Source organism: Pleurodeles waltl, chromosome 4_1 (genome assembly GCF_031143425.1).
Source record: "Pleurodeles waltl isolate 20211129_DDA chromosome 4_1, aPleWal1.hap1.20221129, whole genome shotgun sequence".
NCBI lineage: Eukaryota > Metazoa > Chordata > Amphibia > Caudata > Salamandridae > Pleurodeles > Pleurodeles waltl.
This window is the reverse complement of record NC_090442.1, coordinates 213,221,085-213,240,731: the sequence shown is the minus strand read 5'-3', so window position 1 is coordinate 213,240,731 and position 19,647 is coordinate 213,221,085. Positions and strand designations below refer to the sequence as shown.

Sequence of the window (19,647 nt, the reverse complement as noted above, 5' to 3'; positions counted from 1 at the left end):
CTCGCCCTAGCGTACAGGTACCGCGTTAGCCTCCATTTGCCTTCACTTCTGTCAAACACGCCATCGCCGTGACGCAGGCGAGCCCCAACGCAGGGCAAAGCGTGTCTGTGAATGTTCAGTGTCTTTGAGATGTATTTCCTAAACTCGCAGCGTCACTGTGAGGGGCCTCTACTTGTAGATTATGTCGTTTGGTGTGCGTGCGTGCTTGCACGCGCGCCTTTGTGCCACAGTTTCCTGATTTCACAGGATACTCCTGCAGATGACCCCTCACTTTTAGGTCTGGCGTTAGCACAGACCATTTGAGTATACTAACATTATGTTTGTTGTACACATAAAGTGGCTTTCAGCCAGCCCTCTTCTTCAATTGGTGTATTATATTATATTATATTATATTATATTATATTATATTATATTATATTATATTATATTATATTATATTATATTATATTGATGGGACATTGTATTTATAAACAATGGAACCTGGTCCTGTGGAATGCCATGGACCCTCTGGACCACTTGGCAGAAACATGCTGTCCAGAACGATGCAGGGGGATTGTTGTCTTACACGTCAACCACAGTATTTTTGACCATTCCTTAGGCACTAACCAGAGACGCCCAGGTGATTCTCATTTCACTGCACCAGATCCCTTGTCCCTGATACCCACACTAAGTGCTTCCTCCCCATCTATGAGGCCATTGCACTGCATAACACCGGACCATAATACCTCAACAGACGACTCTCCTTCTGCGCCCCGACCTGGCGTCTCCGCTCCGCAAACCTCGCCCTCGCAACCGTTCCATGCATCCGCAGAACTATATCCGGCGGTAAACCATTCTCGCACCTCACCGCCAAAACGTGGAACACTCTTCACACACCTCTGCCCCAGACCAAAGACCGTCTTATCTTCAGGAAACTTCTCAAGACCTGGCTTTTCGAGCAGTAGCAGAACCACCCACCCCCCTTCTTCCCCTCCCTTCTTCAGCGCCTTAAGACCCTCACGCTTTACAAATTCCTGATAGATAGATTGATTGATTGCCCACTATAATATTTCTTGGCGAATGAGGAGGCCCGAGGATGAAGCATGACAAATGAGCAGCGTGTCAGGGCTTTGCTTACATTTTTTTGTACTACTTGCCGGACTATGCATCTAAACATTAATTGTGACCCTTTAATTGGATAATCGTACTTCACTTAACCTTTGTATTTTAAAAACACATGGTAAAATAAAATACCATATTAGATTGTGATGTTGTACACACACTTGCACATGTGCACAAGCACGCACTATCTCTCGGAAATCAAGCACTACACTTCAGTGCTAGTGGAATCGTGATCACCGGGTTAAGCACGCAGATCTCAGGAACAGGCACTCAACCCACGAAGCTACCTCGCAAACTCTGAAAATATATTTTCAGTATGTGTATATTCAGATAAATTGACTTTTGTGCAGAGACCTCCGCCTTGCTCTCCGCGCCTCAGAGGGTGGAGGAAGTGTTACCGGTGAAGTCAAGCCCTGCCGCTTGAGCACGTGCACTTCCTGCAGCGGGCACCTAATCCACTGAACTATCTCGCGTGCTCGTCGTTATGACAGTTATATGGTAGATGGTGTTATATCGAGATAAGACAGTGGGGGAAGCTTGAAGCGCTGCCCCATCACCGAGAGAGCATCTGTAGCCGCCGGACCCTTTCTCAATGTCTCAGCCCATGCAAATGTCTCACTGACGTGGGGCCTCGCCATAGGGCCGGGGGCGGAGCCCGGGGCGGGGCCGGAGCGGCAGGGGCGTGGGAAGGGGCGCCCTAGAGGCAGAGCGGAGGAGCCTGCACCAGAGGGCGAGGGGAGAGTCTCTACTCACCGGGCACAGGTGAGAGTAACGGAGTGAAAGGCACCGCAAACTGCAGAGGAGGAGAGGGGGGCGCCCGTCGCACGGCGGCAGAGGAGCAGGAGCACAGGAGGAGGGGAGAAGAGTTGCAGGACGGATCCTGCGGGGCTCCGGGGGATTAAAGGACTGGAGGGCTGCGGAGAAGTGATGAAATGCGGAGCTGACTAGGGCAGCAGGGGAAATGATGAAAGGACAGTAGCAGGCCTGGAGAGGGGAAGTGGTGGAGGAAGCGAACAGCGGAGGAGGACATCACGGGGTCCTGCAAGAGAGTAGGAAGCAGCAGAGCTGGACAGGACGCCAGGGGTCAGAGGACAGTGCAGTCTGCGAGGGGCGCAGAACAGCAGGGGGCGGTTGCAGAAAGTGCAGAGCAGCATATCTCAGAGGGGGCATTGTGGAGAAGTGCTCGCAGGAGGGCTCGACAGAGACAGCAGGGAGAGGTGCAGCGGGGTGCAGTGAAGGGAAGAAGAGGGAAGTGCAGAACAGCAGGCCTCTTGAGAGGGCATTACAGAGGAGTGCAGGGCACCGGGGCTCAAGGGAGGGCATTAGAGGGTTTTGGTCAGCACCAGGGCTCAGTTGAGGGCAGTAGAGAGAAGTGCAGTGCAGTGCAGGGCTCAGTTGAGGGCAGTAGAGAGAAGTGCAGTGCAAGGCTCAGGGGAGGGCAGTAGAGGGTTTTGCAGAACAGCAGGGTTCAGAGGAGGGCATTAGAGGGTTTTGCACAGCACCAGGGCTCAGTTGAGGGCAGTAGAGAGGAGGGCAGTGCACCAGGGCTCACGGGAGGGCAATAGAGGGGAGTGGGTAACACCAGAGCTCAAGGGAGGGCAGTAGAGGGCAGTGTAGAACAGCAAGGCTCAGGGGAGGGCAGTGTAGAACAGCAAGGCCCAGGGGAGGGGCGGTGCACCTGGACTCCAGGGAGGGCAGTAGAGGGAAGTGTATAATATCAGGACTCAAGGGAGGGCAGTAGGGGGGAGTGTATAACACCAGGGCTTAAGGGAGGGCAATAGAGGGCAGTGTAGGACAGCAAGGCTCGGGGGAGGGCAGGAGAGAGAAGGGCGGTGCATCTGGACTCAGGGGACGGCACTAGAGGGGAGTGTAGAACAGGAGGGCTCAGTTGAGGGCAGTAGAGGGAAGAGCAGTGCACCAGGGCTCAAGGGAGGGCAGTAGAGGGTTTTGCACCAAAGCTCAGGAGAGGGCAGTAGAGAGGAGAGCACAGCACCAGGGCTGTGCAGAGTCCCCGGACACAGAAGCAGCGAGCTCCCCAGCTTCTTTACCATGAGCACCCCCAGTCACTGCCGCAGAGCGCCCCCCGGGAGCCCCGAGCCGCAGCCCAGGGAGGGCGAGGGCGGCCCACCCGGCCAGCACCGCAGGGAGACGGAGATGAGGGACCGGGCCATCCTGCACCAGCAGCGGCGACTCAAGCAGGCCACGCAGTTTGTGCACAAGGACTCCGCCGACCTGCTGCCCTTGGACCAGCTGAAGCGCCTCGGCACCTCCAAGGACCTGGTGAGCTCCGCAGCGCTTCCTTCCTTCCTAACTGCCCGCTTGTAATGCGTGGGAATGTGCTGCTCGGGGCTGCATTACCCCGCCTCCCCACCCTGAGTGTTATCCCATCAGATAAGCCTCTGCGCTGCTTGGAAAGCGTTTGCATGTATCACCTGGCATATTAATTACTGCTAGGGCAATAAAACACATGAAACCGGCGTATTTGCCCTCAGCGCTGAGGCAAACCTTGCAAAAGGGGTATGCGCGCCCTGGCATTGACAGACAGGTGCCACTCGACTGAAGCTGAAGAGGACAAGGCTGTGCGCGCCTGTAAGGGGAAAGGTAGCGAGAAGGTCAGTGAGCAGGCCCGACCCTGACCCTCTGTCCACTGAGGAGCCACAGCACCCACGCCAGGTCCCCGTCCAGTCACCAATGCCATTTCATAAAGCCCTGATTGTCGAGAGGGATTACATCACCGCCCGACGAGGCACGCGTTCAAACGTGGCAGGGCTGACTCAGCATTTCATCCTTCCTATCTTAATGAAGGGAGTACTGTTGAGTTGGGTACTAACAGCACTTATTGTTTTAGTACCTTCACACAGTATATTTGCAGCCTGCACTACGATAATACTAATAATATGCAATTGGTTCTATTGGTTTTATTACCTATTAACTTCAAGAATAAGCACAAAAGAGGCCCTCTACCCCTGGAGCTAGGGGAATGAGCGTACAGCACCTTGGGTCAGATGTATGCAGCTTTCGTGTGCTTGCAAGCGGCCTGATTTGCAGAATCGGACCGTTTATGACCGCAAAAATTGTACAAACCCTATTTTGCCATCCAGTAACCTATTACCCAATCGCAAAATAGGGATTGCGATTCGGTATTAGGAAGGGGTATGTTGAGGGCGTCCCTTCCTGATTGTGAGTCGCAGGGGGATGTAAGAATGTTTTGCGACCAAAATGTAGTCGCAAAACATTCAGTTTACCACCCACTTCAAGTTAGTGGTAACCAATTTGCAAATGGTTTTTGAATGCAGGTGCAAACATTTTATAAGAGCAAGCAGTGGTCCCATGGACCCCTGCCTACTCTTAGAACATGAAAATAAACCTTTTTTTTTCTTTTAACAAAAACGGGCTGCATTAAAAAATTGTTTTATTTAAAAATCAATCACAGACCCTGTGGTCTGCTGATACCATCCCTGTGATGTTTGTCCATTCCCAATGGGTTGCAAATTGCGCCCTACCTCATGCCTATTGATGAGGTAGTTCTATTTGTGACCCACTGGGAATTGCTAAATGTGTATGTGTGCTGTTTGCGATTTCCTAATAGCGAAATGCAAAGATTTGCAAACAGATTCCTTTGTACATCTGGCTCCTTGTCTTTTGCTGTAATCTTCCCAGCGCTTCGGCTCTCGCCGTTACTGGCACCTCACCCTGCCGGACATCTTCCTCATGGGCTGCTCCTTAGTGGGGTCCGTTCTGTCACCCACACCCGGTAATACCAGCTCACATTACGGAGCAACAGTCCTGTACTGCTACCTTCCAACAACCCTCTCAAAAACAGATCCTATTATTATTATCCTTCTGGATGGTAAGTCCTTTTATTTTCTGAAAGGCTGGGCCATTGCACGTGCAGTTAGTGCACTGCACCATCAGATTGCTCAGAGGTCACTGATGCGTCAGAAGATGGAGCTGTTTTGCATGTTATTTTTTTACTTTTTTTTATATATAGCACCTAATATTTGTTTCTTGATATCTCTAAGGTGTTTCCACTTTTGCCCTCAAATTTACTATTCTTAACTCAATATCTGTTTTTTTTAAGGACATGTACTTTGTCAAGGTACGTACGCGTGAAGTTTAGTTTAGTAAACCTATGCCTACCTGTATATACTTACAATGGTAATAGTTTGGTAGCTAATATTTTACCTGCAATCTTTACATGATGATATTAAATCCATGATATTCTGGTACCACATCTCAAAGTCTGGTAGACTTTGAAAGATTTTGGATGGGTGAAAGTGAGGCACCTCCATCAAGGTGACATTGGAAGCAACAGTGCTGCTGGTGAGGGATGGAGAAGCAAGGAATAGCGTTTAGAGGGTGGCTTCTAGGTCTTATGCATGTACCACCTGCAGCTAAGCGTTCATATCTGAGTACTGGTCCTCTGCTCCCCAAACTGTTGTAAACTAATCAAATTAATCTGCACAGGCCTCTATATTCTAATCTTGACATTATAGCAATAGTCAATAATATTGTAGGACGATGGAAAAAGTGTGGTAGTCTGTCATGCAATAATATCTCGGCTGTCAATGGCAGAGACTGCGCAGTCGGTCACAGACCCCCGTCTCCCTGTGTGCGTGGCACTGACCATCCTTCTTTTGTACTCAAAACGGGATTGTAAACCTGGTGGAAACCGTGCATGGAAAATACTGTAAATTGAAGCTCTGCAGCTTGGAATCATCTAAACTAGGCAACTTGACTACATTATCCCACCATTCGGAGGTACAGTGCGTGAAAAGGATTGGTAATGCTTGTTCTACTGAATATCAATCAGGGAGGACCTGGCCTGGCAGTTCGACCTAGACTGTTCCCATGGGGAATAGGGTAAAGATGATTTGCATATGGCTGAGTCCAAACTGGGGTGGATGGTGAGCAAAAGAACGATGGTTTAAACCCAGATCTGTGACTGGGGGTGAGTGTTTGAAAAGTTTCAACACTCCGTTCATCATCCTTTTGTGTTGCTAAAGTTGCACTAAGTGGGAAGGGTATGCCCAGATGTGGGTCCCTTGCTCGCTGTGTCACTGGATTCAAGCTAGCCTGGGTAATGAAGGGTGATACCCTGAAACAGTTCCCAGGATGCCTGTTTCCGGTCCAGGGAGGACCTGGCCTGGCAGTTCGGGCTGGACTGTTCCCATGGGTAACAGGGTCAAGAGTGATTTGCCTATGGCTGGGTCCAAACTGGGGTGGCATGGTGAGCAAAAGAACAATGGATTAAACCCAGATCTGTGACTGGGGGTGAGTGTTTGAAAAGTCCATTAATATTCTGGTGCAGGAATACCGGGTAAACAGTGACAAAATATCAAAAGGTTAGTGCATATAGGGAAATATATATTTACTAATCCTAAATCCATTAACTTTGTCCCTTGATGATATATGTACTGTGTAGGTGCATATATGTGGAGTTAGGTGTAGGCAATGCATACTTATCTGTTGATATTTTGTCCTCAATATTCTGTCTCACCAATAGTGTGGGCTCAATATTCAGCGTGCACACCCTGGGTAATACCACACCTTGTAATATCAATATTCACTGGGTGCAGAATTAGCTCCCAGAATAATGAGAAATTCATAATAATGCCATTCTAAAAGACTAGGGATCTCATTATGAGAGCCACTGTAATTCCAATTTGGACAAACAGGAATTTGTGCTCAAACTGCCTTTACAAATTGTACACAGGCTTTCCACAGACCTGACATTTTTTTCTCTGCACAAATTTCGACAGGTAAAACCCAGCAAAACCTGTGTGGAAAGGCCTATTATTCCTAGATGTATGATGGGTTTAGGGATAAATAGCAGAATTTCCAGGTTACCTAGGTCCAACTTGTAGAAATAGTGATGTAGTAATATAGCACCAGAGAAAAACAAAACCCTGCGGTACCAGTTATGTCTTGTGCCATGTTACCACATCATTTTACAGGGGTATTCAGAATGAGCCTCTAGGTAGTGATCTGCCCAGTCTCATGCTGAGGCACACAGCATGAGACATGGGACTGTCTCATGCCCAGGTGGCACATCCCCAAGTGTTCTGCCCTGTCTACAGGTTAGATGCACTGCCCCCAGGGGTCTGCAAAGTCTCATGCCTAAGAGCACTGCCCCCAGTGCTCTGCCCAGTCTCATGCCAGGTGCAGAACGCTCAGTGATCGGTGCAGTGTCACGTCTAGGCACACTGCCCTCAATGATGTGCCCAGTCTCATGTAGAAGTGCAGAGCACCCAGTGATCTGCCAAGTCCCATGCCCAGGTGCACATCCCCAAATGTTCTGCCCAGTCTCCAGGCTAGGTGCCCAGCACCCAGTGATCTGCCCAGTCTCATGCCCAGGCTCACTACCTCCAATGATCTGCAAGTCTAATGCCGAAGCACAGAGTACCCAGTGATCTGCCCAGTCTCATGCCTAGGTGCACCCTCCCTGTCCCCTAAGCCCAGGGCTTTTCTGTCCTGACTCTCACATTCTGCCGCTACTTTCTGTTTTCTTAGAGAAGACCACAATCCCAGTTCTGGCAGAATAGGACACTTCTCAAGCCAGGCATTTCTGATGGAGTTTCAGAATTTTGTGCTACTGCCTATCCCACTTTTAACTCCCCTGCTTCCCAATCAGCACTTATTCTGCACTGAGCCCTTTTGGTGGTATTTCTTGTCTCATCAAACAATATATTGCAGCAATCGCTGAGTAAGTCCATCTCCTAAAGCAGCATCTTCAAGGGCTCCACCTTGGGGGCCACTACCTTCCAGGACTTCAGGGCTCCAAGATGCCCATCCCCCAAGCAGCCCAACCACACTTAACCTCTCTCAGGGATATTTTCTGAACAATCTTCCACCTTGGTCACACTGGGTCCCGAACTCTCACAACCCTCCCCCCAAGGATATGATCTCATAGCAAGCCCTATCTCCAAAACCTGTCCTCCATAGTTACCTGTTCCCAAATTGCTCATGAAGTCTCACTGAGTTAGGAAACAAGAGTCAAGCATCTAACCTGCATGTGGTGTCAGGCATCAAGAAACGATAGAACTCATAAAAATATTCTTTCTGAAAGGAACAGCCCTCAGACCATGCTTGCTTTGTTTTGTTGGGATTCCAAAACTGAGAGGTACTTGCACCGAATGGCAATGACATGCAGTCAAACTACCTCAAAAGCAATACATAGGCCCTAGCTGCTCAGAAGGCCACTGAAGAACTTCACAGCGCTGAGAAATGTGTGGTCACTGTTCTGGTGCCTTCCTGGAAAGTGGAGCTGCAAGCTGCCCGTCTACTCAGGTCTAAGGCCTATCCAGCCCTAGTGACGTGCCCAGTTGCTGGTCCTGCTTTGCCTGTGTTGAGGTCCCCAGCTACCCAAAGAAGTCCAGAGAAGCTGATCCAGAGGGCTCATAAACCCCCCTACCCTCACCAGAGATAGGAGTAGGCTTCCCTTGTGTGGTGACCACTGTGTTATATTGCACCTTCTCAGCACCCTCCAGCCTGTGCTTGGTGTGGTGCTTTCATTGGCCCATCATCACCCTCTTCCCTCAGGTGCCCATAGAACTAATCTCAAGCCACATTTACGAAAACTCTGACCCATCTGGTGGTCACACAACTAGCTGACCTAAGCGTTAGCCTTATCCAAAGCTGATGACAGTGGGCCCCAAGGTGTTGTCTGTGGCCCTTGTTAGTACATGCCCAATTGCAAATAAGGCTTAAAACCCATCATGCCCACATACACACTCTAGGATCTTAAGCCTTTGACCCAAAGTTGTAAGCACATATTGGGCCTAGGACATTCACGTTTAAATCCTCCAGGAGACCATGATCAATCCACCATTAGAATTTCCTGACTGCAACAAGCGTTTCAAGAGATATAGCTGTGTTAAATTTTGTGCCACCAAACCGGTTTGGTTGGATAGCTCAAGACACCTCTGGGCCACTGGAATTGGACTTGTTTAACTGCTCCTGGTAGACCCTAGATATTGGTATCGCAAACTCCTGTACCCTCAGGGTACATGCAAAACGTAAATATGATTTGATTTTAATTCAGAATTTATATAGCACAAGAGCTGCGTCCTAGAAGGTCTACTGCAGGCTTGGCCCACCCACACTACCATGGGGTGACATTGACACTGGTGCCGTAGCCCACATGTGAACTGAAAGGTTTTTATTTGTTTCCGAAGCCTCAACATTAGGCCGGTTATGGCTGAAGTGGGTAACACATTTCAGATCTTGGCTGTAATTACTGAAGGATGGCACCCACCCTGTCTAGCTTTCCTCAATCTCAAATACTGATTATTTCCATATATGGTCTTATGACAAAGGCATAACACTGAATATACATCTTTCTTTTTCTATAGGCAGCTAGTGTAGTTTGTACAGGTGTTTAGATATAGGAGTGTCTCTTCCTAGCCCTAGGATCAGCCTTGCAGCAGCATTCTGTGATAGTTGGAGATGATGGCCGAGATATTTTGAAACACCCAGAGGGATGGTATTACAGTAATCTTTGCCTGACATGATCATTTCTTGAATCAAGTCTTTCCTGGCAGACTTTAGAAGAGACAGGATACATTTTGTGATGACAGGCAGTAATGTAAAGCCTGTGGAGCAGATTGATTTTGCCTGCTGGTGAAATTTCAATTCCTTGTCCACTGTGTCTCCCAAATAACACAAGGTTTTGAGTTATCAACAACCACATAGCGTTTTTGTTAAATGTACTTTAAGTTTGATAAGGATGACAATTTTACAGTTTTGGATTAGACTTGTTTCACAAGAATCACCATAAATAGTGCAAAGCTTTGGCAGCATCACTAGTAGTCAGCGCTCGCAGACCACTTACAATGTCAGGGAGTCTGCAGGGTAGCTGATGTCAGCACTCCGGGCATCTTTAGAGCAACCCAAGGTCTTGGAGCTCCATAGGATAACATTGGGTCATTGTTTCTTATGGGAGAGGATTGTGATCAGTGTAAACTGTGCACAGGGGCTTGTGATCCTCAGTGATAGCCAGCAGCACACTTCTCCCAAAAAGTAGATGTAACAGTGAGTCGGATTTCGATATTTGCAGTTTTCGTTCTTTGTTCTGTGATTTAAAATGTGACAGTCTTAAGGGGCTGTCAAAGTCTAATTCCTTGTATGAAGTGGTTACGTAAGCTTGTCATTCCATCTTTACTGTGGCTGCAGTAATGATAACAAGACATAAAAGGTGTACTAGTAGAGCTCACGCTTTCCCGGTGGGGGCAGGGGAAGTCTATTAGCACCATTGACTGAACACAGATATTTGTTACCCCTTCAATGGTACTCATTTTATTGACTTTGAAGGGATGAACGGCTGAGTGACGCCTATGATTATGGCATCAGACACAAATCTCTGCAATGGACGTGTTAGATCTCTGAACCGTCAGACCAGCTGGTTGTCAATCAAGTTGCTCCAGAGAGTCAAAGAGGTGTTGATGGCCTACCTTAGCACCACACAGTGCTAAATGCAAAATTACATGTCCCCCCCCCCCTTGCTGAATGTTGTCCTCAGACACCCAAATCTCACAGATATTCAAAGGCCTTTGGCTGGATGTGGACCCCCTGAAAAGTGAGGGAGGGCTGCACTGCAAGGGCTACATGGGGTCTGTGTTATGCCCCTACCGGAAACCCAGTCAGCAGAGATCACATGTATAATTATATTTAGTTCAGCTTTACTGTCCCCATAGCGTCACAAATCTGTGAAAATACCGGCTTCCTCTAAATCAGTGGTTCCCAACCTGTGGACCGGGGACCCCAGGAGTCCACGAAGCCTCTTCAGGGGGTCCGCGAATGCTTAGAAAATTAAATAACATTAAAAGATTAGGTCCACAGCCTTTAATAATGATTCAGTGGGGGGGTCCCCAGATTCCCATAATGATTTAGTGGGGGTCCCCAGGTTCCAGTAATGATAAAGTGGGGGTCCACAGAAGACAAAAGGTTGGGAACCACTGCTCTAAATAACCAAAGTGATCAAATGTACAGTGTTATATTTATCCAATATTTCACTACTTCTTCAGCCACGTCACTGAGGGGAAATAACCCAATATCTTTTCATAGCACGAAAGGACTACAGCAAGCTGGTCTACAGTGGTCCTCAATAAATGTTGATTGATTGAGTGCAATGAATGTAACATCAAGTGGCCAGGGCGTGCTTCAACCTGATAAAATGGCCACATCCATGTTTTATTGAGAGCCATCCACAGGCTCCTGGTGGATCCAACCAGTGCATTCAATGTTGTTGGTTGCCTACGTGAGATATTCTATAAGAAGTGCCCGGATAACTGACCAATGGCGCACCACTAGTGACTCAAGAGGAACCGCATCTCAGGCAACATCTAAACAATTCTGCAGTAAACTTCCAAACACAAAATCGTGAGGACCGGGTCCTGGTTGTAAGGGGTTCTACATTCTGAAGCGCTCACCACCCACCTGTGAGCGTACTGCCAAACAACTGAATCCTCATACTGTACGTGGACACTGAACTTGTAGGAGCAAACCGTTGATTGATGAATCGGATCAGGAGGCATAGGGCCTAATTCACAAAATGGGCTCCACATTTGCGACGGAGGCCCTGCTGTTGTGGGGGAGTTTTCGCACTCGGACGAAATCTCGACAATGAGAATTCTCATTACGGAGATTCCACCCTGAGCGCGGAGACTCCCCACGACTGCAGGGCCTCCACCGCAAGCGCAGAGGCTATTTGTCAATTAGGCCCATAGGGTTTGGGAAATGCCAGAAGACCTATAAGATTGTCCAGAGGCTAACCACAATCAGCCACACTCAACAGCTGACACCACCAGTGAATCCCTCACACTCTGTGCTACAACACAACTCAGAATTCAATGACAAGGGCACACACCCAAGTCTAGGAGCTGAACTCAATGCAGTTTTTTTAAATTATTTTAAGCTTGTAAAGCCCTTGCAGGAGGCTTCATATCCACTAATCCTTGACACCACTAGAGGTCATGTAGCCCTCAGCTCTGTGATGTGGCCCTACTCTGTTCAGTTTCCCCAGCTGGACTTTTTCAGATACCGGTTTCAGGAGCACAAACACGGTTGAATTGAAGGCCCTTTCCTCAAAGGTGGGAACTGAGGCTGGAACTTCCAAAGTACCAAAAAAGTACACTGTCTAGCTGCTTTGCCCCAATGCTGGATTTTGGGTGCTAGGCCAAGCCCTTCGCCCCCCGCCCACCCCCGCCACACTAGAACCAAAGCCTCCGTAGCTTTCTCCCGCCTCCTTTATTTTTCTGTTTTTCAAGCTGTTTTGTATCAAGAAGACCTTACGATCCCATGTCTGATTTCTATCACATTAGTCTTTTTACAAAGATGTGGAAGCGATGATGCATGCATTGAGTACAGTTACGCCCCCCGTCATTTCGGCCCACGCACTCCGGCCCCCACACACACCCACACACACAATCACATAAACATCCGTGCAGGTTCTTCTGTTGCTGTCTAAAAGCCTGTCTGCTTCAGTTAAGGTAGACAGTAGATATTGAAACAATAACTGTCAGAGCACGCGCATTGTCTCGCTCTCTCTCGCCCCCACTCTCTCTGTCCCCCTCCCTCTCACGGAGACCTAAGCTGCCATCTTCAAATACATACTGGGAATATTAGAATGTGTTTTTCGACTGGGGAATCGTGTTTTTACCAATTTCAGAGTTTTGCATAGCGCCAACACCTATCTTTTCAGTCTCCTTGGAGCACCACGCACACCGAGAGTGCGAACGGGCGCTACAAAATGCAAGTTTGTATAGCCCAAGCGAGTTATTATTTTCTGTTGACGATGATGATGCAACAATGTATACAGTGCTATGGCAGGCTGTAGGCTAGTAACTAGCTTATTTTGCGCATAGAACTTTACGCTAAACTTTTGTTGGTTTCTGAGCACTCTCAACAAGAAGTTTCACTGTTATCCAATTCAGTGGTACTCAACTGACCGATCTCGGAAGGATTGAAGGCAGAATTGAACCTGCTGAGGTTTTACTTTACGACCCACGGGTCACGGCGTATTCAAGTGGCTACTGTGTCAGTCGCCCAGCCATCCTGCTAGCCAGAATGTTTTTGAGCACAAACATCCGGTTTTACTTGTCGATCATCAGATTGGCTGAAGAGTTCTGTTTTCACACTGTTGCCACAGAGTAGGCAGTACCAGGGGCATTTTAAGTGTTTGGGGGCCCAACGTATTTGGACGGCCCCTCTTCGGAACCGCTTTAAATGTATGATCCAGTTTGAGCTTTTTCATGTCCTCTTAGGCCGGCCCTGCACAGGCAGACTGGCCCAAATTCTAAATGTCTTTCTATATAATTTTCAGGGTAGTGGTGTTTCAATATTCCAGGAGCTCACTAATATTATTGCAAATAATCGCTATGACAGACTGTAATTTTTTGTGAGGTTCATTTTTGATCTAAAAGGAATATTTTTATAGATGTTGCACGGTGTTAAAAAAACAAACACTTCCCTGCACAAATAAAAATATATGAAAGGAAAATAGTATTTAAAACAATCTATTTTTAAGAATCATTCAAGGTTATCATGGAAAGATTCTCTGTAGAATAGAGCTGGATTTATCAGGGGCCCCCTGAAAGGCTGGGGCCCTGGGCCAGAGCCCACTTTGCCCATGCCTTAAAACAGCTCTGGGCAGTACATCTGAGCCCACCAGAATGGCACAAGAGGTTCTAGCTGTGGGCTTTGCTAGGAAGAGATGTGGCCTAACAGCCAGTGCTGCCAACTTTCGCACTGAGGTGCCAGGTTTGAATCTCAGCATTGGTTCAGTATCTGGTGAGTCTGGGAAAATGACTCAGTTTTCCAAGAGCCTAAAAAAAAAAAAAAAACTTTTGACCTGTACTCTGCTTCTCATATAAAGTGCTCCAAGTAAAAAAAAAAAGTAAAAAAAAAAGGTGTTAGCCTTTTAAACTTTGCCAGCCAATGGCAGCAGCGGCTGACTGGCGGTTCCTGGTCGGAATGTAATGTATGGCTGCATATTCTCTTGGCCCAGCCTCTAGGATGCTTTGTGATGATGGCGGTGGGAGCCCCTGGACAGCTTTCTGTACAGGTGTAAAGTTGGCATGTTTTTTGCATCAAAAGGCAACATTGCTGGCTGGTTTTGTACTCGCTGTAACTTGAGGATGAGGTGTTGGTTACACCTGGTTATGTTGTGTTGTAATATTCCAACTGGTTGTCTGTTCTCTCCAGTGCTTTAAATGGGAAAAAATAAGTGCAGGTACTCATCAGATTGAGATAGGGGTGTGGCCAGTGGGCGTGGCTATGGGCGGGGCTAGGGCATGATACAAAAACACTTCTGCCAACTGTTGAGTATTCATTTGGAGCTTGGATTGTCCTTGTTAGTAGTCTCTAATTTCCCATATGTGCAGATTTCCTCTGCACATGTGGCATAACACATAAGTAGTTATGAATAGCTAGTTTACTGCTATGACTGACTAAAAATGTATGCAGACCATTGCACTTGGTGATCTTGACCTTTGCTTTGTGGTCTTTGGCAAGAAGTGTGTGCACTTGACTCAGCACCATGTCTGATCTTGAGCCACTGTTGTGATTTAGGCCAGCACTGAGTGATATTGGACCACCATTGTACCATCTTGCACCAGTGATGTGGGGTCTTAGTTCAGCCCTGTCTGACCTTGCCTCTGCCATTTCATGTCTTTGCTCAGTGCTGTGTTCTCCACAGAGGACACAGACTAGGAAAAGATCTGGATGAGCTCATGGAGAGAGTAGCACTTACTTCCTAATGGCATGTATGCAAAAACTTGTGAAATAGGGGGGAGACTTTTATCTTAAAAATATATTTTAACTATCTCACCCTTTTTCCTTCATTCTCAAGACAGCTAAAACAAAATAAAATTGTAATGTATCTCTCTAAAACAAACTCTGAGTTATTCCCAGTAGGTTGCCATGTATACAGTGGGGTCTGTAATGTAAGTGGTCATGGTCCTCCACCTACCTTTACAATATGGATGGAGATTGAGTGGAGGAGGTCCAGCACAGCAGCTTCAACGTGCACACTCACTGACTACTGCTTTCTTATTTATCTCCTTAACCAGGTAACACCAAACAGTATCTGTGTAATCCTGGGCACCGCCCCTCCGTCAGCACCATAATTTTCAAGACATCTTCACTTAAATGGCTAATCTTAATTTTCTCTTATACGCAATGTGCATTTTCAGGCAGCCTATTCTATTTATATGGACTGGCCAGATCAGACCATGTGACAGAATCCTCAAAACGACCGACAAATGAAAAACCATGCAAACTGATCAATCAATCAATCACTGCATTTGTAAAGTGCGCTACATACCCGCGAGGGTCTCAAGGTGCTAGGGAGGGGGGGTGCTACTGGTCGAAGAGCCAGGTCTTGAGGAGTCTTCTAAAGGCCAGCAGGTCCTGGGTCTGTCGTAGGATGGTGGGGAGAGTGTTCCAGGTCTTGGTGGCTAGGTAGGAGAAGGATCTGCCGCCGGCGGTGGTTTTTCGGATGCGGGGGACTGTGGCGAGGTTCGCTGAGCGGAGGCTTAGGGTGGGGGTGTAGAAGTTGAGGTAGGTGGGTCGGGTGTTGTGCAGTGCTTTGTGTGCGTGGATCAGGAGCTTGAAGGTGATCCTTTTGTTGACGGGGAGCCAGTGCAGGCCTCTCAGGTGGAGTGTGATGTGGCTGCGGCGGGGGACATCGAGGATGAGTCGGGCCGAGGCGTTCTGGATGCGTTGGAGTCGTCTCAGGAGCTTGTTTGTAATTCCTGAGTAGAGGGCGTTCCCGTAGTCGAGTCTGTTGGTGATGAGGGCCTGGGTAACGTTTTTTCTCGTGTCGAGGGGGATCCATTTGAAGATCCTGCGGAGCATACAGAGAGTGTTGAAGCAGGACGCGGAGACGGCGTTGACTTGCCTGGTCATGGAGAGAGTGGAGTCGAGGATGACCCCCAGGTTGCGTGCATGGTCCGTGGGTTCCGGGGCTGTGCCTAGTGACGTGGGCCACCAAGAGTCGTCCCAGGCTGATGGGGTGGGTCCGAGAATGAGGACCTCCGTCTTGTCTGAGTTCAGCTTCAGTCTGCTGTTCTTCATCCAGTCGGCTACGGCCTTCATTCCTCAGTGGAGGTTAGCTTTGGCGGTGTGGGGATCTTCGGTGAGGGATATGATCAGCTGGGTGTCGTCGGCGTAGGAGATGATGTTGAGGTTGTGTTGTCGTGCGACGTGGGCGAGGGGGGCCATGTAGATATTGAACAGTGTCGGGCTGTGGGAGGATCCCTGTGGGACACCGCAGATGATCTCAGTGGTTTTGGAGCGGAAGGGTGGGAGGCGGACGCTCTGGGTTCTGCCGGAGAGGAAGGACGTGGTCCAGGCCAGGGCCTTCTCTTGGATACCGGCGTCATGGAGGCGTGCTGATAGTGTGCGGTGGCAGACCGTGTCAAAGGCTGCTGATAGGTCCAGGAGGATGAGGGCGGCTGTTTCTCCTTTGTCCATCAGGGTCCGGATTTCATCAGTGGCAGGCGATGAGGGCGGTCTCGGTGCTGTGGTTACTGCGAAAACCCGATTGGGAAGGGTCCAGGATGTTGTTGACTTCGAGGTAGCGGGTCAGCTGTTTGTTGACAATCTTCTCGGTCACTTTTGCCGGGAAAGGGAGCAGGGAGATGGGACGGAAGTTCTTGAGGTCCTTGGGGTCCGCCTTGGGCTTCTTCAGAAGGGCGTTGATCTCGGCATGCTTCCAGCTTTCTGGGAAGGTTGCTGTCCCAAAGGAACAGTTGATTGTTTTCCGGAGGTGGGACGCGATTGCTGCGCTGGCTTTGTTGAAGACGTGGTGAGGGCAGGGGTCCGATGGGGATCCGGAGTGGATGGAGTTCATGGTTATGATGGTGTCTTCGTCGCTGACGCTGGACCAGACGGTCAGGCGACTGGTGCGAGTGTAGTCGCAGGGGTGGTGGATTCGGTGGTGGGTGCGGGGGGGTCGGGCTTGAAGCTGTCGTGGATGTCGGTGATCTTGCGGTGGAAGAAGGTGGCCAGGGAGTCGCACAGGTCTTGAGATGGCTGGATGTCGTTGGTGATGGAGGTGGGGATGGAGAGTTCTTTCACGATGCTGAAGAGCTCTTTGGTGTTGTGTGCGTTGTTGTCTAGGCGGTCCTTGAAGGCGGTCTTCTTGGCGGTTCTGATGAGTTGGTGATGTCTGCGGGTGACACTCTTGAGGGCTGTGTGGTTGTCTGGTGTTCGGTTGTGGAGCCATTTCTTCTCCAGCTTCCTATAGGTGTGCTTGGAGATCCGGAGGTCCTAGGTGAACCAGGCGGCTTTCTTGTTGGTGTGGTTGGTTGTAAAGGTCTTGATAGGGGCGAGGGTGTTGGCACAGTCGTTGATCCACTGTGTGAGGTTGGTCGTGGCGGTGTCTGGGTCGGTGGGTGGTCTCAGGGCAAGGGCAGTAGTCAGTTGGTCCTCAGTGACCTTGCCCCAGCAGCGGCGTGGTAGCTGTTGGGTGCGGTGGTGTGTGGTGGGTTTTCTGAAGGTGAAGTGGACGCATCTGTGGTCGGTCCAGTGTGGTTCGGTGGTGTGGTTGAAGGAGACGTGGGGGCTTGCGGAGAAGATGGGGTCCAGCGTGTGTCCAGAGGCGTGAGTGGGTGTCGTTACGAGCTGTTTGAGTCCGAGGTTGTCGATCAGGGCGGTGGAGTTGGCGTCGTTGTTTTCGAGGTGGAAGTTCAGGTCCCTGAGGAGGATGTAATCAGTGGAAGCGAGGGCCTGGGTGCTGATGAGGTCGGCGATGGTGTCACTGAACTGTGGGTGGGGTCCGGGATGAGAGTTCCTCTGAGGGTGGTGTTGGGGTCGGTGTGGATCTGGAAGTGCATGTGCTCGGTGGTGGTGAGGGTGTCATCGGTGTTCGTTGAGATTTTGATTGAGTCTTTGTGGTTGATGGCAATTCCTCCTCCCACTCCGTTGGTGCGGTCTCTGCGGGAGATCTTGTAGCCCTGTGGGATGGCTATGGCGATGTCTGGTGCTGAGGTGGCATTCAGCCAGGTCTCCGTCAGGAAGGCAACGTCGGGGGCGGTGGAGTCTAGGAGGTCCCAAAGTTCGATGGCGTGCTTGCGAGCGGAGCTGGTGTTGAGGAGGATGCAGCGGAGGTGGTTGGGTTCTCTGGCTGGTGGTGTGGAGGGTTGGATGCTGGTGAATCTGCAGTTCCGGCAGGTGAAAGGCCCCTGGGTGCGTTTTGGGGTGGCCCGGTAGCAGGGGTGTCTGGTGTTGAGTGCGTGGAGGGTGCTTGCGTCGTAGTGCAGTCTGGCGTTGCGGGGGGTGCGGGTTCCAGGGATTCTGGTGCTGGGTGCGGTCCAGGTGCGGACGGGCGCAGACGGGCTTGCCTTAGGCGCGCCTTCGGCGCGCCCGCTTCGCAGCCTCCATATGAGGGCAGAGGGAGGTGGGAGCGGGGCGGCCAAAGGGAGTGAAGGGGGTGGGGCAGCAGGGGCTCAGCAGCAAGGGAAAACCCCAGGGGAAAACCCAGGGAAAAAACGTCGGGAAAAGACGGCGGGAGAGGGACAACAGAGCACAGGGGTACAGAAAGCAAAACACAGGGGCACAGAATGAAAAAACAAAGTGGCACAGAAGCCAAGCGCAGGGGTACAGAAAAAAGGGAGCGAGTAGTCAGGTGGCAAAAGCGGCAACGGAGGTTCAACCCACAGGGGGCTGCGTGGCAGATGGGGGGAGCGGCCTGCCTGGTGACAGCTGATTATCACTTGGGGCGACGTTAGGCCTGCATACTGTTGTAAACCAGCATTATGTGATCTCAACACTGTGGGATATTGGGTGTGGTAGTATAGTAGGTTAATTTGGGCCATTGCTGACTAATGGGCAAGCACTGTGTCTTATTGGGTCTGCAACAGATTAATGGAGCAGAGGAGAGGCAGTGATGGGTGTGACCTGTGCTAGTTCATGGTTTTTACGAACAATGGACACCAGTCAACAACATTCGTTTTTAGGGTTCCGAAGGGGGCTGTCAAACATCTCAACTTTCCCTCTTAATTAACCCTGTATCCACCAGCCCAGAGGTGGCACAGTCAGGCACAAAGGCAGATGTGTAGCCATATCGCTCACCTCAACTGGTCTTCTTACATCCTTAATAGTTGGGATCAGGAGATGAGCAGGTAAGTATTCTAGGGTAGATCCTTCGAAACACCATGGGAGTTTTATTATCTCATCTCGCTTATGCCTCAAGATGCCATCACCTTTTTTGAACAGCATCCCTAGTCATGCATTCCTGCCACCACACTATAGGATACATACCATCTTCTATTCTCTGCTTGAACCCACCGACCTAGGAACTTCTAGGGTTCTGTTCTTGTTATACTACGTAACACGTGGAAATATGTTTGAGGCCTCAAATAACCCAGACTGACTGAGCCACGGTGTCTTCTGACACGGAAGGAAACTCAGCACACTCAGATAAGTGATTTAACATAGGTGTGTTGCCCCCAGAGAAAGGGCAGCCTAAGAAAAGAACTCAGTGGGTACAACTGACCGATTCTACAAGTCTCTCTGCTGGCTTTACATTTTTAGGAAAAATAA

General features: G+C 49.5%; 1 protein-coding gene across 1 annotated transcript in view; it reads left to right on the top strand.

Annotated features, from left to right (window-relative positions):
• The first annotated feature begins 2,841 nt into the window (after positions 1 to 2,841).
• NRIP2 (nuclear receptor interacting protein 2) overlaps positions 2,842 to 19,647 on the top strand; it is a 261,101-nt gene continuing 244,295 nt past the window's right edge. Inside the window, exon 1 of the mRNA XM_069228156.1 lies at positions 2,842 to 3,381. Coding sequence (XP_069084257.1) covers positions 3,151 to 3,381 — 231 coding nt within the window. The 5' untranslated portion in view covers positions 2,842 to 3,150. The remainder of the gene's footprint in view (positions 3,382 to 19,647) is intronic.